This window comes from Aspergillus melleus, assembly GCF_016097325.1.
Source record: "Aspergillus melleus strain CBS 546.65 chromosome Unknown contig2, whole genome shotgun sequence".
Lineage (NCBI taxonomy): Eukaryota > Fungi > Ascomycota > Eurotiomycetes > Eurotiales > Aspergillaceae > Aspergillus > Aspergillus melleus.
In genome coordinates this window covers 4,482,932-4,499,462 of record NW_025763371.1, presented here as the reverse complement: position 1 = coordinate 4,499,462, position 16,531 = coordinate 4,482,932, and the positions used below count along the sequence as shown (strand labels likewise).

At 51.0% G+C, this 16,531-nt stretch overlaps 8 protein-coding genes across 8 annotated transcripts; 5 read left to right on the top strand and 3 right to left on the bottom strand.

The window, feature by feature from the left end:
• Positions 1 to 203: 203 nt before the first annotated feature.
• LDX57_004378 (GMC family oxidoreductase) lies at positions 204 to 2,462 on the bottom strand. The gene has a single exon (XM_046086040.1). It carries the CDS (start codon positions 2,095 to 2,097, stop codon positions 439 to 441), a length of 1,659 nt encoding a protein of 552 aa, XP_045942003.1. The 5' UTR covers positions 2,098 to 2,462; the 3' UTR covers positions 204 to 438.
• A 112-nt stretch (positions 2,463 to 2,574) lies between these two features.
• Positions 2,575 to 3,465, top strand: LDX57_004377 (uncharacterized protein; the record flags this gene model as incomplete). The annotated part of the gene is made up of 2 exons (XM_046086039.1): positions 2,575 to 2,605; positions 2,756 to 3,465. The coding sequence occupies 2 exons, from the start codon at positions 2,575 to 2,577 to the stop codon at positions 3,463 to 3,465; spliced, it is 741 nt and encodes a 246-aa protein (XP_045942002.1).
• Positions 3,466 to 3,620: 155 nt separating this feature from the next.
• On the bottom strand, positions 3,621 to 5,139 carry LDX57_004376 (FAD-binding oxidoreductase; the record flags this gene model as incomplete). Its single annotated transcript, XM_046086038.1, has 3 exons — positions 3,621 to 3,747; positions 3,806 to 4,863; positions 4,924 to 5,139. 3 exons carry the CDS (start codon positions 5,137 to 5,139, stop codon positions 3,621 to 3,623), a joined length of 1,401 nt encoding a protein of 466 aa, XP_045942001.1.
• A 1,632-nt stretch (positions 5,140 to 6,771) lies between these two features.
• LDX57_004375 (uncharacterized protein) lies at positions 6,772 to 8,157 on the top strand (the record flags this gene model as incomplete). The annotated part of the gene is made up of 6 exons (XM_046086037.1): positions 6,772 to 6,924; positions 7,026 to 7,062; positions 7,131 to 7,222; positions 7,300 to 7,676; positions 7,738 to 7,820; positions 7,880 to 8,157. The coding sequence occupies 6 exons, from the start codon at positions 6,772 to 6,774 to the stop codon at positions 8,155 to 8,157; spliced, it is 1,020 nt and encodes a 339-aa protein (XP_045942000.1).
• Positions 8,158 to 9,648: 1,491 nt separating this feature from the next.
• CHT4_1 (Chitinase 4) lies at positions 9,649 to 11,317 on the bottom strand (the record flags this gene model as incomplete). Its single annotated transcript, XM_046086036.1, has 4 exons — positions 9,649 to 10,693; positions 10,748 to 10,781; positions 10,829 to 10,892; positions 10,961 to 11,317. The coding sequence occupies 4 exons, from the start codon at positions 11,315 to 11,317 to the stop codon at positions 9,649 to 9,651; spliced, it is 1,500 nt and encodes a 499-aa protein (XP_045941999.1).
• Positions 11,318 to 11,838: 521 nt separating this feature from the next.
• Positions 11,839 to 13,353, top strand: LDX57_004373 (uncharacterized protein; the record flags this gene model as incomplete). The annotated part of the gene is made up of 2 exons (XM_046086035.1): positions 11,839 to 12,670; positions 12,722 to 13,353. The coding sequence occupies 2 exons, from the start codon at positions 11,839 to 11,841 to the stop codon at positions 13,351 to 13,353; spliced, it is 1,464 nt and encodes a 487-aa protein (XP_045941998.1).
• Positions 13,354 to 14,202: 849 nt separating this feature from the next.
• LDX57_004372 (uncharacterized protein) lies at positions 14,203 to 14,613 on the top strand (the record flags this gene model as incomplete). Its single annotated transcript, XM_046086034.1, has 1 exon — positions 14,203 to 14,613. The coding sequence occupies one exon, from the start codon at positions 14,203 to 14,205 to the stop codon at positions 14,611 to 14,613; it is 411 nt and encodes a 136-aa protein (XP_045941997.1).
• Positions 14,614 to 15,486: 873 nt separating this feature from the next.
• On the top strand, positions 15,487 to 16,480 carry LDX57_004371 (uncharacterized protein; the record flags this gene model as incomplete). Its single annotated transcript, XM_046086033.1, has 2 exons — positions 15,487 to 15,617; positions 15,679 to 16,480. The coding sequence occupies 2 exons, from the start codon at positions 15,487 to 15,489 to the stop codon at positions 16,478 to 16,480; spliced, it is 933 nt and encodes a 310-aa protein (XP_045941996.1).
• Positions 16,481 to 16,531: the final 51 nt, after the last annotated feature.

Here is a 16,531-nt window from a genome sequence, read left to right as displayed (position 1 = left end):
TTGTGAAGGATTGGGGCTGCATTAGTGTTAATTCATAAATTGACTGTGTACTGAGCAAGTGTGTACACGATTGTAAGCTAGCTACAGCTGTGTCGACTGTAAATTGCGCGTTGGAAGTGACCTGGCAGGTTGGAGGGGGAAAAACCGCGAATAATTCAAGTTGAACGAAGCACAAAGAAGAATTGAGTTTAGACGACGAGGATTTTATTGCTTTCGGTGTTCGATCATTTAGACAGGGAATTGTGTCAAGCCAAGAATTATCCATACTCCGTACGGCATAACAGTGAATTATGCTAACCTTGAATTATATAGAGCCAAGGGACGAAGGAAGCAGAAAACGTTTCAATCTAAGACACAATTAATTGAATTGCGCACAAAATAGATTTCCATACTGTACTACTCGATACTGTATGTGTCTTCGGTATCCAAGCCGTTTGCCTAGAGTCGGTCCTGGAGGATAATCTCTGCCGCTTGTTCTGCAACTGCATACAAGGTCGCCTGCGGATGGCCACCGACGCTCACCGGGAAAACGCTCGCGTCGACAACCCGAAGGTTTTCGGCCCCGTAAACGCAAAGGTCTGGATCAACAACTTTGCCCATTGCGGCTGTACCGGATGGATGATAGTGGGCGACTCCGACGGCCCTGATACGTGCCTCGAGCTCAGCATCGGAAGATTGGGGGGATAAAGCGGGCATTCCGGGCGGGGGCACCTCGGCCTCGATGTAATCCTTCAGTGCATTTGTATCCAGCAACGCTTGTAATGTGCGACGAATCCCGTGAATAAGGGTGACTTGGTCAGCTTCTGTGTCAAAGTAATTGGAATCCACCACCGGATTGTCCGTAGGCGATGACGAGCTAATGCTAACGGTTCCTCGGGACGTTGAACCTAGCAACATAACGGAGGTCACGACGAAGCTGCCATCCATGGGTACGTCGGGGGCGCCGGCAGGGGCGTAAACAACCAATGTCTCGACCAGAGGTCGACCGGGAGCCAAAAGAGATGCGTCCGTCGTTGAACCAAGCCTGGCATCATCGTTGCGCACCGCTGCCTCTAGGATATGGGCTGGCACGTCCTGATTGATTGTCCAGTCTGCGGGAAACCCCTTCATGAACGCTGGGTCTGAGAGAAGCGGGCTTCCTAATGCAAGACCGCGCTCTGGATTGCGCAGTTTGAACAATTGAAACAACGCGAAATGATCCGTAAGATTCTTGCCAACTTCCGGCGCGTCGATCACAGCGGAAACGCCATGCTGAGACAACGTTTCGGCGGGCCCAATCCCAGAAAGCATCAAGATCTGGGGTGTACGCAAGGTGCCAGTAGCCAGAATAACCTCTTTCCGAGCTGTAAAACGGCGACCATCCGTAAGGAGAACCGCTGAGGCGACCTTCTTTCCGGTAGGATCGCTTTCCGCAAACTCCACCCGGTGAACGACGGCCTCAGTGAGGACCTCCACACCCTCGAGGCTATACGCTTGATGAGCTGCCTGACGCTTTCCATCCTTCCAGGTCTCCAGGAATTCTGAAATCCCCGCCAGATTACCTGAGCATCCATCCGGATTGAACGGAACGCCAATCTCCGTAAACGCATCCTTGATCGGCTCCCGAAGCGGATACTTGCGCTTCTCATCACTTGCAGACACCGCGGTCACGCGGATCGGCCCATCGAACCCATGGTGTTTGGGATCCGCCGTCGGATCGAAGTACGTTTCGGACTTGCGAAAGAATGGCAGCAGTCCCTCATAGCTCCACCGCTGATCTCCGACCATTCTGGCCCATTGGTCGTAGTCGGCCGCATCTCCGCGAGTCCATCCGCCGAAGTTGATCACGCTGCCTCCGCCCAGGGCCTTTCCGGCATGGACCTCGTGAGACCGACCGACGGTGTTCGTTTGGGGCACGGTGGGATACGACCAGTCAAGTTCTGAGCCAAGGAGGGAGAAGAGGCCCGGGAACGATTCAGTGTTCGGATTGCTCGAGGGGTCACTTCCCGCTTCGAGGATAAGGACTTTGAGGGCTGGGTTGTGCTGCTTGAGGCGTGAGGCGACTACGCACCCGGCCAGTCCTCCTCCTGCAATGATGTAGTCTGCTTCGGAAGCCATGATCGACACTTGTAGGCTTGATGCCAAATGACAGAATTTTTCCAGTTCAAATTCTGGAAAGCCAATTGATGCGATCGTGTCAAGTCAAATGTGTCAATCGCTGTTCTAGATCCCAATTGACACTATGGCTCCCGTCCACTTCGGTCAGGAGATGCAGTCTCTCGGTGCTGCGAGGAAGATCCTCTGCTGACCCTCGTCGGTCCCAAGCTGCATAGCCGCATTGTAAGCTAAAGTGTGATTACCAATGCAGGATAGTTAGTCTGTTTGTCAGACCACAAATGGTGTTGGTGGGAGGGTCACAGTTACCCCGCAGCCAAAGAAAAGAGTCTCAGTGCCTCAGCTTACATGAGCATGGTCGGCCTTAAGGCCTTAAGCCGGCAGTCCCCAACCACCCAAAATTTACAGATCGCTTGAGTGGCTGCTCTTATTCTACGCCACCAACCTCAGACCGTGCAAGGAAGGGTTAATTGGACGAAAATGACCTCTCCGACAATTGTATTCATCTCGGGTACGTAGCTCTTGTCCTTTCTGTTAAGCTTAACAGAAAAAAGAAAAGGATCAGACAAGGAGGAAAAGAGAAAGCGATGATCCCACCCAGCCTTGTCTATACCCAAATCCGGACAAGATCTATAAAACGCCAACGCTAACTGTATCCCAGGCGCGAACCAGGGTCTCGGCTACGAAACAGCCAAGAACCTACTCTTGTCCGACAACTACCACATCATCATCAGCAGCCGAACCCTAACCAAGGTCAACCAAGCCGCCGACAAACTTCTAGCCCTCCCCGGAAACAAGGGCACGGTGTCGACGATCGAGCTGGACGTGGCCGACGACAAATCCGTGGACGCGGCAAAGGCGCACATCGAGTCGAAATACGACCGCATCGACGTCCTCGTCAACAATGCCGGCGTCTACTTCCTGAACCGCGAGCCCGTGCGGGACACCCTGCGCGACTCGCTGGCTACAAACGTGGTCGGTGCCGCGAGCTTGACAGAAGCCCTGTTGCCGATGCTCAGGAAGTCCAAGGACCCCCGTCTGGTGTTCGTCGGCTCCTCTATGGGATCTTTGGAGCATAACCTGGACCCGAACTCGCCGCACGGTGGCACCTATGCTTCGGAGTATCGGATCACCAAGACGGCCCTCAATATGATGATGGTCCAGTATCACATGAAGCTTGCCGATATCAAGGTTCTAGGGGCGGATCCGGGGTTCTGCGCGACGGAAATCGGTAACGACTCGGAGGCCTTTAGGAAGATGGGCGCTATGGAGCCTCATGAGGGAGCGGAGTATATCGCGGCGGTTGCGAGGGGCGACAAGGATGATCAGCGTGGTAGAGTTCATGGCCCGAAGGGTGTTGTTGTGTGGTAGAGAATAGCTGGTGACTACGATTAAACTAAGAAGGCTCGTTTCCATTGGATGTACATAGGCTGGTCGACAGTCCTGTCTATTAGATGTAGTATTCATCTTTACAAAGTATATATACAAGACGGATAGAATGCTTGCAATTGCAATTGAACATAAGCTTACAGGTCGAACCAGTGGCTGAAGACATTCTTCGGGTCCACATTGGCCTTGATGCTCTTCAGTCGGTCGACATTCTCACCATAGATCTCTGCCGAGCTCTCGTCTCCATGAGCGAAGTTGATGTACCTGCAAGTATTGGGTTAGCCTTAAACAATGGATTGATCAAGGGATGAAAAGGACTTACGCAGCAGGAGAGTCGAGTCCATCCGTCTTCCGCCACAGGTCACGTAGCTTGGTACCGAAAGCCAGCGCCTTCGTCTCCAAACTGGCGTCCGAGTACCACGGAATGACAATAGCGTTGAAGTTGACATCGTTTCTCCAGGCGAATGAAGTTGAGGACTGAGACACGGTGCGGGCCTTCTCCAAAGAGTACGCCTCCATCATGACAAGACTGTTGCTGGTGCCGTCATTCTCCAACCATGTGATCCACTCATCCCAGATTTCCCTCCACGTGGTGGCATCCATTTGGGCAAGACCGGCGGTGAACGAGGGCTTGTATCCACCCTTGGTGCAGAAGTCCTGCGAGGCGTCCGTCCAGTGGGCATATTGCAGCTCACTGGTGGTGTCGTTGGTAGGGCCAATGTCGAGGAAGGCCTTGAAGGCAGCACGTCCCTCCTTCTCGGTGCCGTAGTAGAATGGGGTGATGACGACGGACGGGGTACCGCTGGAGGCCATGTAATAGAGGAAAACGTTCATCTTCGGCTCCAAGGTGACATCGTTGAGAGCGTTGATGATCTTCTCCAGCTTATCCTCGGTGTAGATGAGTTGACCAAACCATGCGGTCTGTTCTTGGTTGGGGTACGACTTCAGGGTCGCGGAGGTGACGATACCAAAGTTGGCTCCAGCGCCACGGAGCGCCCAGAATAGATCCTCATCCTTAGAGGTGACAGTCTGCTGAGTTCCGTCTGCCAAAACCACATTGAGCGAGAGGACATTGTCAACTCCGAAGCCATAAAGACCGAGCAGGTTGCCATATCCTCCGCCGAGAATGGCGCCCATAGTGCCGACACAGGGACAGTTGCCGGTCGGGACGAGCACGCCTTGCTCGGCCGCAACAGCGACGACTTCCTCAATTGCCACGCCACCTCCAATTGTGACTTGCGTCTTGTTGTCATTGAACTCGACCGAGTTCAGGTCCTTGATGTTGATCAGGATTCCCTCGTCTCCGAAGTCCCATTTCGCCCACCCGTGGCCTCCGTTCTGGGCCAAGAAGGGGATATCATTCGAGGTGCAGTATTTTACCTATCGTAATATTTGCGATTAGCAAACGGTGAAAGTCCAGAAAGGAGAATTAAAACTTACTGTTGCAGCCACATCGTCCTCGCTCGCTACATTCACGATGACTCCGGGACTGGGGGGAGCATACTCGCTCCAACGGGTGTACTTGGGAGAGCCACCACCAGTAATGGAGGCCGCTTTGGACAGATCGGGTCCAAGCTCCTTGGTGACAGTCTGAGTAGACAAGGCCGAGACCTTGTGGCTGCCGAAGAAGGCCAGAAGCAAAGTGAGCCCACGCATGGTCAATGTGAAAACACGGAGGGAGGATTGACTGCACTAAGCAACGGAAGTTTCATGGTAAGATTCTTGCCGAAGGGCTTAATATATAGGTACTATCGTACCAGGCTCTGCTGCCAATGGCCCAATTCGGACTATTGTCTTAGTTCCCTAAGCGGAAAATTCATTCAAGTGTCCTTAATAATAGGATTGCTATGGAGATTAGTCTGCACTACTACCTAACGGTAGTTAGCGAATGGGGGCATGAACAGCGATCAAGCCATTGCGTGCCCCAAGAACCAAGTGCGATCTAGACCGTTGACCTGTTGTGTTGAAGGGGTACAAAAGTTGGCATCTTACTCTGGGGTTCTTCTTTTCTTATTCTAGAAACACGATCGATAGCTGATAATTGCTTCCCCTGTTCACCAGCGGTTACAGGTGTTTGCCTAAGTGCTGCGATCGACATTCCACGAGGAGGCGCTGGGACAGGGATACGATCAGCCAGGGGGAGGTATTCCGGGCATCTACTGCAGTCCGGTGATACCCCGTAAGCAGGGGGCTCGCCTAGCAAATCGGGCCCAAGTCGACTGCACGAGGGATTTGGCACAAGGCATCACATGGTGCATGGTGCCTGCCCGGTTGGTGAGTCGCACTCGACTTCCTCCTTCATGATTAGTGAACTAAAGCAATGAGCAATTGCACAGTCCACTCCGTTCTCCGTGGTCCGTAGAAGGATCCTGCATAAGCACTGATCCCTGCAACCACACCATATAAATTAATTATTTAGCCTTTCATAGCCCCCCTGCCTGTCGATCCATACCGGGAAGGACGCTTGCATATCCGGAGTGGACCCTAGCAGTGGCACTAGCACGCCGATGTCACGTAGACCCGCTCGCCTGGCACGGTGAAAGAGCGCTTTTTGCACAGGCCCGGCTGGACTGGGAGCCACTGCTTTTCTACAGCTTGCATTCGGTTCGATTGAGTTGGAATCCTGATTGATTGTCAGGACAGACGAGTCCCACTTTGTCTTGATTAATGCTCAAATTAATACACATTATAACGCATATCTTCAGGGGCCAAAATGATTGTATGATACTTGATACACTACACGGTGTAGACAGTGCCTCGTCCACAATCGTCAGTACGGTATCTATGCATGTATGTACATACCTGATGGTCATATTTGTGGTTCTGTCACGAACTCTTGTTCATTGCTCACTGTGAAATGATGAAATAATCCGAACACTGGAGGTTGTCGAGAACTAACATGTCCATAGTTAAGGTTGGACCCGGTTGCCGCCCGTATCCGTACCATGCCCTCCTAGGTACAGTAAGGTACTTTACTTACACCACCAGATACCAGGGTATCGTATCATACTGTACCTTACTATACCTACTGTACCGCCCCCGCGCAGGTCAATTGCCCCCAATCCTCAGCCTGAAGAGACTTGGTGAGCACTAAACTTCCCTGCTGCAGTCCTCCCTGCCACGGCTTGCATCTGCCGAGTATGGCTGACATGGCGGTCGCATGGTCTTACCTATATGGCGGTTTGTCTCACCAAGTCTCACTGATCGCTTCCTCGCATATTCTGCGAACCACTGCGTCAATGTCGATTTCACCCCGTTGGACATCTGTTCCGATCTCTCGCAGCCAGTATGGCGGTTGACTCGTACTCCAAGGAGCAGATGATTGCTCTGGGAATCACCTTTCTGATTCTCCCGTGCATCTTTGTCGCCCTGCGGTTTTGGGCAAAGTGGCTGTCGCGCAAGAAGCTACAATGGGATGACTTGTTCATTCTAATAGCCCTGGTAAGTGGACTTGCTTGCATGGGTGATGCTGCGCAGGGAATGGAGACCCCTGTGATAATACTGGGTCACGGTGCATTCTAACAAGGCTTGGTATCATGTAGGCCTTTTCGATTGCTTGTTCTATCACGCAGCTAATAGGTACTTGCTCCCGATCACTTACCTTTATGCTGCTCATAGGGCCTGAGGCTGACGGTGATGCCCTACAGGAGCGATTGATGGACAGCTAGGACAGCATCAAACCCTCGGTTCAGACGGTCAACCGATTCTGGACGACCCGAGATTCCTGACATACGAGAAGGTGCGTTGTTCCAACTTGGAGATAGGGGAGACGGATCGCAAACCAAGACTAGAGCTGACGAACACATCGCCGCACAGTGCAAATTTGCCAGTCAGATGCTTGCAGTCATCGGATTAGGCTTCACCAAAGCGTCGCTCCTTGTTTTGTTTCGTAGCATCTTCGCTATCTCGGGATGGTTCCAACCAACTTCGATGGTCATGCTGGTGGTGGTGTTCGCATGGACAATCTCTTTCTTCTTCGCCAACCTCTTCACGTGCTATCCGATCACGCCGCTCGTCGAGGCATTCTACGGAAACAAGTGCATCAATAGCGTGGCTATGTGGTATTCCTCATGTGTTACCGATGTCTTTGTCGACATCATCATCCTTATTCTGCCGTTGCCGCTGGTCCTGAAGCTGCAGTTGCCGTGGAAGCAAAAGTTGGCTGTCGCAGGCATGTTTCTTATGGGCACTACGTATGTTCCCTATCCCTCATCCTGCCCTTAATATTTCTTTCAATTGCTGACTGAAAACTAGTGTTGTCGCAATCAGCATCACCCGTCTCGCCATGTACATTCACATCGGTCAAACCTTCCTAGATCACTACCTAGATGCGACTTGTACGTCCTACTCATCCCTTTTACACAATACCCAGAACACCCAACTAACAGAAAAACAGATTACACCTCCCCCGTCTTCTTCTGGACCAACATCGAAATGTCCCTCGGAGTCATCCTCGCCTGTCTCCCTACCCTCCGCCCCATCTGGCTTCTGATTAGAGGGACCCCGATTAGCTACGGCTCCAAATCTTACCCGACGTACGACTACTCCGGCCACACTGGCCGATCGGGACGGCACCAGCAACCGAACTCAGACAATTTCAATGAGCTGGACACGATCAATCTCGTCAAACATCCCGATGCGTCGAGTACGCGTGATGATGTAAGGTCTGTATGAGGACAGTCTTGGTTCTAGCATCGGGGCGAGAGGAATCAATTTGGCGTTTTTGGGTTAGAAAGGCAATGAATGCTTTGAATGAGGGAATTGAGTGTTTGTAATGTTCTGGGATCATAGCTTCTCAGGGTTGTTCTTGATCTCTTTCCTTTATTTTTATTCCTATGTTTCTTTTGTTTGATATATATCCTCATCTCTTTTGTCACTCGCTGTAAATACTCCCTTTCGTTTCATTTCTTCAGATACGTCGTCCAGACTATTCCACATAGCTAATGTACATACACGCATGCATATGTACTTGATTTTCTAGCCAGGCCGATGGTTTTCCCTTTCCGTTTTGGTGTTCACGCCTTGCCGCTTTCTGCTCACTAAGTAGACCTGAGCATGCCCTGAGCGGCCTAAGGCAATCACTGAGCACGGGGTGAGTGTCAAGGAACTTTCCGGGTATGTTGCCAGGAACCTTTTGGTATCTGTTCCTCTTAAAGCCCTGTCCCGAGTCTACGATCAACCCACCGAGTGCCAAAGAGATTTGCAGTTCAAAGTGGAGAAGAATATGCAACCTGCTTACTATACGTCATTTATCCCCACATTCGTGTTTTGCGTTCCCGCATCTGTAGACACTGATGAAATTTTTATATGTGTAAGCAGGCCACATGGAAGGCCCGCCAAGACCAAGGAACATTTACAAAGCGTGTCGGGACTTTTGCAGTTTCATAAATACCCTTGAAAATGGCTAATAGTATTAATACATCCTATGGGGATGGAGGTCCGTGTCATATGTACAATAATGCCTTTTGACTTTATTTGCAGACACTTGCGCAATGCGGTACCGTTACTGTAGAAGCAATACTTCTACATAAACCTCGAGATGTAAACAATTTCTGCTGGTCAATCACCCTTTACACATTGATCAGCATTTGCTTGTTACCTTCACCACATCCAGAGAAGGAGAATTCGCCAAGAATCTTAGCCTGGGAAGCTGCTTATCATACGTCACCCAGTCAAGCAGTCATATCCCCTTGGCATGAAGCATGGGTAAGCTAAAAAGAAAACGTAGAAGGCTAGTTCTGAGTGCAATTATTTGGCATCCTTTGGCCCACTTTCTCAGAGTCCACCGTAAACTCCATTTGCTTTGGAGTGGAGTCAGAGCACCGCGTGAACACCACGGGTACTAGAGGGGAGAAGTTCATGACCCTGGTAGTTGACCTGCAAGGCTATGGAGACTTGAAGGAACAAGATACTGAGCTGCGTTGCATTTGGATAGAAACAAAAAATTGCGTTTGCTGCACAATGGTAATTTGTCTCGATAAATATATGTGGTTAGCTTCTAAATTCGATGAAGGATCCTCAGAGCTTTAAACAATATTTTTATTGGAGGGTGGAAGTCAAGTAACTACCGTTAAACTGCGACAATACAATTCACGTATATGTGTCGCCAGGTGGAATCTCATACGTATCATGCAAAACTTTAGATGTAACCAAACTTGCATCCCTCTACTCAAACCCCCTCCGCAAATTCTCATACCGACTAGCCGGATACATCAACGTATTCTCACTCCCATCCAACCCTCCCATCCTACCAAACGCATCCCCAGTAATCCTAACCAAGCTCCTCTCATGGTGCACAGGATGATCACCACTCAACTCCCACCACATCGCACCACCCAGGCCCCTGCGCTGGATATACTGGGCCTTCAGCCCGGTCACTTCAGGCGTATCATAACTCACCACCTTGCCCTTAGCGGGATCAAAACTCCAACTAGCCATCAGATTTGGATCCGTATACTCGACAGCTCCTTCTGCAGGGAGAGCCTTGTAATCCCACACGCCATTCTCCCACGACCCCTCGCCGACGCCCTGGAACTGGCGACCAGGACCGCCCGTGTTCTCAAACGCGCGACCATACAATGGCAATCCGAAGATAATCTTACTCGGATGCACGCCGCCACGCAGGTACGCGACCACGGCGGCGTCGGCGCTGAAGGGCGTCAGGCCCGGCTGCGGGTGGGGGAACACGTTAGCCTGGTGACCGGCGATGGAGTCCCAGCTGCCCGCGAAGTCGTAGCACATGAGGTTCCAGAAGTCGAGGAAGGGGTCCATCTCGCGGATGCGGAGAACGTTGAATTTGGATGGTCCGCACGGTGCCGCGATGGTCAGGAGGAGTCGCTTTCCCTGCAGATAGTAGGCGGAGTAGCGGTCGAGTTCGGCGCGCGTTTCCTGCAGGAGGAGCACGAAGTTGTACGCTTCGGCATCATCCTGCGGGTACTCCCAGTCGATGTCGATGCCGTCGAAGCCGAGGTCGGCGAGGAGGTGGACGGCGGAGCGCGCGAAGGTTTGCCGGCCCTGGGGCGTGGAAGCCGGGCCGGCGAAGTTGGAGCTGTAGGTCCAGCCGCCGATGGAGAGGAGGGTTTTTAGGTGGCGGTGCTGCTTCTTGAGAAGGAAGAGCTGCTTGATGCAGCCGTAGACGTTCTCCCCGCTTTCGTCCCAGGAGTCAGTGGGGTAGTGTTTTTCCAGGTCGGAGTAGGTGTCCGTTAAGAAGCTTTTGGGGTTGTTAGTGGGCGCGGTAGGCTTAATTGTACAGGTTGAAACTTACACTTCGCCCGTAGGACGGATGTTGGCGAAGGAATCTGATAAGTATTAGTCAATGTTCTCGATCTGAAAGAGTTGTTCATACAGAGAATGTGGGTGATGAAGTTGGCGGGGATGTCTTGGGGCTGATAATTGCGGCCGTAAACACCCTGGATGTTGGTTATTAGCTGATGCGATTCGATACCAACCACATAAAATTAAGTTAGAACAGACATACCCAATTCGTAAAGTAGGCAACGGTCTTGAACGATGGTCGGCCAGTATTCCAGGCCTCGGCCGGCGACACCAGCGGGGGAGGTGGAGGCATGTGAGGCGGAGGCACGCTTGACCCTGGGCCTGAGTAACCCCCACCGCTGGCCATTTCACGAGCGGCACTAGGCTCTGGCACTGGGGCTGGAACATTCTGAGGCGGTGGAGGGGCTTCATTCTGGGGGATATTGATTTGCTGTCCCGCATAAATCAGATCAGGGTTCGTGATCTGCGGGTTGGCTGCTGTCAAGGCCTGCAGCGTGATGCCGTGGTCCGTGGCGATCTTCCACAATGTGTCACCGCTAACAATAGTATATGACGACATGGCTTGGTTTGGATTTATGGTGCAACGGGGTATTTCGCTGGTGTCTATGGGATTAAGGAAAGAGAAAAGAGTGCAACGGTCGGTGTAATTTGTTTTGTTTTTGGCCATTGTAGGCAGCAATCTGCCGCCGTGCCCCGCCCCGCCCACCCACTTTTTCTTCCCTCTCTGCTTTTCATAATAAACAAAACTGTACAAGTACTGCGTTCACAAGGCAGCAAAGACCTGGACCTCGTCCAATTCGGCTGAATGCAGTAGTACAGGTGGTACTGCATCAACTCTTTGCATGTATCTGCATGCATGTGTTGTCTGAGCATGAGATCTGCACTGAGCGTTAACTGCGGGGGTCGACTTATGCAGTACTCCGTATATCAGCCCACTAATTCCAGCAGTCATTGATTCTTGTGTTTGTTTCTTCTTCTAATTCTTTCTTAATACTGTCCATATGGACATTTCTTTCTCGGAATTTTGAAGTACCTAAATAATCTGTCTTGAATCTACTCACCACCCATACAACCGCCATCATGAAAGAAGATACCGCAGCCCTCTATAACGAACTGGGAAAGTCGTATGAAGAAAGCTATCTCGAGAACCCCGGTCAAGCCAAGATCCTCGAAGCTATCCTTCAAAGAATATCTCCTCACAGCAAGGTCCTTGATGTCGGCAGCGGCACCGGTAAACCCATGGCCCATACATTTGCCCAAGCAGGCCATGAAGTCCACGGGATCGATATCTCGGAGACCATGGTCAACCTTGCTAGAAGTCAAGTCAAGGGGACGTTCGAGAAATGCAAGATGACCGACTACAAACCCCAGACCACCTTCGACGTGGTACTCGGCAGCTTCTCCCTGTTCCATATAACATGCGAGGAAACGAATTCGATGATCTTCCGGTTTGCAGAATGGCTGAAGCCCGGCGGTTTGTTGATGGTCGCCACTATACTCAGCGATTACTACTTCAAGGACCCCAAGCTCTATGATGCCTCTGGAGAATGTGTGCGCCACTACCCGCAACCATGGATGAACGAGACGTATGACTGCACGTTTTTCACCCGCAAGGGCTGGATGGATATGTTCGAGAAGGCGGGTCTAACCTTTGAGACTGAGGTCTATTCCCCCTGGGCTGGTACTAAGGATCATCTGGAGGAGGAGCATTATCTGGTTGTTGTTCGGAAGAAGGAGAAAGAAACGCTCTTTGGGCCCTACCCTCTTCCATCAAGTTATAGAGGGCCCCGCAAGTTCAATGCAGCTGCTGTGTTGCCCTTGACCGAGAGGCTGGCTTCCGACGAAACCGAAAATATCCTCAGTCTTCTGGAAAATAACCAGAAGGTCCTGGATACGGGTAAATGGCGCAAAGGTAGGTCTTCCGCTCCATCGTACTCGACTAGCTAATATGGATATGCAACAGAATTGCTTCTCCATCAACTCGCCAAACGAGGCAGCAAAGTATATGCCATCGAGCCCGACGTCAACCCGGAGGCCGTGGGAAAAGCACATGAAAATGGGGTTGAGCTTACACAGGGCACTCTGGAGAATCTCCCATTTCCAGATCACCAATTCGACGCTGTGGTGACCACATGGAGTCTACAGTATGCCGATGACCTCGAGAAATCACTCCATGAGATCGCCCGAGCAGTCGACCCATCGAACCCCAAATCGCGAATCGTCATCTCCCAAGGAGGCCCAGATAACAAAGTACTCAACCTTATAAACAGAGCCCTCGTCTCACTAGGTCGAAATGAATCTCTCGATCACCACGGATATATCCTCCACAAAGCATCCGAGATACTCGCGGAGCATGGCTTTGCGGATGTATCTGTTCGCCGGGTGGAGGCGTATTGCAAGTTCCCCGAGCAAGAAATTTCTGAGCGCTGTGCTCGGGCCGCGGAGGTTCTAGCCGGGCTTTGGTATACGAATGACCCTGACTACGAGAAGGTCAAACAGGCGCTTGTTCCGGAATTAGAGCAGTATTTCCAGGACAGTCCTCATTCGATCGGTTTCGGGACGGCTGTGCTGGTAGCGAAGCCAGCTAAATTCTAGGTTTTTCCATAGTTCTACTACACGTTTGAAATTGGAATCTGGTGTCTCTGAAAAACACTCACTCTTTCTCCAGATACAGTAAAGAAGTGAAGCATGATTAACTATGTAAGGTGAATTCCGGAGCCCAGAATTTCATTCACCGACCGCGTTCGCATGAATCAGAGAGTATTAACTAGGATATGGTGGTTCAAGGGAATGACATGATATATTTTCGCCTGAACATATGCCTGGTATCTTGATTTTAAGCAGAGCTCTTTGGTCTAGTTAGAAGTTGATCTGATACCTGAATTTCCTACAATACCACCTTAGTTACTTGGTAGACGAGCCTCGCTCCTTGCAGTTGTAGGTAGTAACTGTAGTAAACAACGTAGGTGTAGCTTCTCACGTTTGACACAATCTAGGGGTTTTCCACTGTAGTGAGTTTTAGAAAACCGGGAAAAGTAAAATGTTAATTCTTTCTTCAGCATTTATTTCAGCTATATTGCTACTCCCCCGCCTCTCTCTTACTTTACACCGCAATAAAAATATCGCTCAGCACAGTCCTTCAATCTTAACCCATCCATTTCCCACTTTTGGGTTTCCCACGTCTGACTAACTCCTGCGTACCACACGACAGTCATGTCCAAAATTTGAGTCTCCGTTTCACAATGCGATACATCGCGTACCGCACCCCCTTGAAACCGATCGGGATCAGCACGGGAAGATCATCAACTTAAATACTAAGAGAGGACAATCCCCAGTTCGAAGAGACAGTCTCACCTCAGACTCTCCCATCACTCTCGCACAGCCAAAAGCAAAAGAAAACCCCGTCCATTGATCCATCAATCCATCCAAACCCCCATTTTCAACATGCGAGACTTCTGGAAAGTCTCATCCTCCTGGCTCAAGCCCAAATCTCGCTACCGCAACAGCAGCAGCACCAGCGACGAAGACCACAACGACGAAGAACAACACAACCTCCTCCCACCTAAACGATCTCGTCGCCAAACATGGCTTATGGGCGATGGACTGAGACGATCGAGCAAATCCAGACCGAGCTCAATTGCCCTCGACGGACTCTTCAATAATGGACTCGACGCTGGTACGACGAGTGCCGCTGGTGCTGGCGACGGCAGAAACAAGCGCGCCTCAACATATTTGGAATTCCTGTCTGGCGACTCGTCTCATTCCTCCGGCGAGAAAGTGGAGTTTCGGGATCCGACGAATGTCCGATACAGTTCCTTTTTTGATCATATGGTTTCGTGGGATCGGTTTATGTGATGTGATACATCGCCGATTGATGGGGCTGCTGCAATGATCACCGAAAGTTTATGACAGAAAATGTGAGAAAAGAAAATCAAAAGGGGAAATAATGGCGACGCGACTATTTGAAATCAAGATGTCTCATTACACGTGGAATGGTACGCGAATACCGGGCAGGTCCCTTTGTTGTTGTGCTCCTTGCTAGGTGGGCTCCGCTATGGTATGCGGACCACGACGTGTTCTGCTCCTCGAAGGTTTCGCGCGAGGTTCTTCATCCTCGGTTGGAAATGTTCAATTATGATTAGATGACAGTTTCCATATAATATGCAATGCTGGTTCATTGCTCTAAGTTTCACTAATGTCTGGCTATACTCATTGTCGTGCTTGCTGTACCCGGAGAAACGTTTCCGAACATTGTAGAGCTCAGAAAGAAGATAGATAGAACAATTTCGAGCAGATTGGAGCAGCTATTCGAGTAAAAAAAACTTGATCCTCGTTTGGCTCTGATGGTACAATATTACAAGTATATGGGGCCTAAAGTCCAAGAATCCTTAACTATGCAGGGTCGCGGTAGTAATGGCTGTGCTCGACTCTCTCTGCCATGTTAGACGCCGTCTCTGGTATGTACGACCAAGCACGGGCAATCCGACTGACGAAGATCAGGAATGGCAAGCCCAGGTCTAGACTACTGGGACTTAACACCGCCGTCGCGTCCTTTTTTATACTTTCATTTCTTTTCTCGACGCCTGGAGGACGGATTTAGCTGGGGCCCTGTCCGACAGTTCATAGTCTTTGTTTACCACTCAAGACGTCTTGCAGGTGCACCCACGCAGGTCAGTTTGATGTGCACTTTGGGGTCTTCTGATTGAGACGTGAGATTCTGCCTCAGTCATGGCGATAATACCGTCTCTCGTCAATTTCCTATTATCTGTCGGGCCTGCAATCACGGGCGGGGGATCCCATAATCATGTAGGATTAGGGCCAACGTATTATCCGCCGCTGGATTATAAGCCTAAACCGACGTGAGTGACTCCCTCGTTGTATCTTTGGTCTACTTGTTTCCATACTAACTACCCCACGTAGGGGTATTCCATTCACGTTGAAAAACGATACTGCGGTGGCCGAACCGCAGAACAGCCATATCCCCGTCACTACCACGAGTGTGAACAGTATCCTGGACAGTACCCTGGCCCCCGAACAGTCGACGAGCACCAGCTCCTATATTCTTCCCAGCGTTGGTGATAGCAGTTTCGCCACCAACACCCCCACGAGTACTAGCAGCGTTACGGTGCCCATGCCGCAGACGACGGATAGCAGTATTGCATCCGCTGTTTATTCAAGCACAAGCAGCTCTGCAGTAGCAGTGTCAACACAGCAATTAAGCAGCACCAGCACCAGCACCAACACCAGCGGTAGCGAAACCCCCGAGCAGCCTACTAGCAGCAGCACAGCCCCCGTTTATCAGACCCCCAGTGCCACTGCAGCATCAGAGCAACCGGAAGCTACCAGCACCCCCTCCGCTTATACGACTCCGACTCCCACCGCGGTACCCGAGCAACAGACAGCCAACAGCACCTCCGAAGATATTCATGCAACCTTGGATAGCAACGAATCGACCGGACAACAAGTCAACAACAATACCCAGACCGGCCAAAATTGGGGATCGTGCGGCGCGGGTGGTGCAGCTGGCTACTGGTACGCGAACATCGAGCACAATGGCCAATCTTCCTTTTTGGAATCGGGATCGAAAGAAAACTATACCGTGTTTCGCAACGTGGTTACGGATTTCAACGCCGACAATACGGGACAGAAAGACGCCTCTGGGGCGATTCAAAATGCAATCCAGGGTATGGTTGACCTTCCATTGGTACAGGGCGTATTCTAACAATAGGCCTCGCGTACATATACAGCCGGACCAACGAACGGACCTGATCGA

Excerpts from the sequence above, each read along its gene's own strand:
- LDX57_004378 (XM_046086040.1), bottom strand. The coding sequence starts at position 2,097 with ATGGCTTCCGAAGCAGACTACATCATTGCAGGAGGAGGACTGGCCGGG.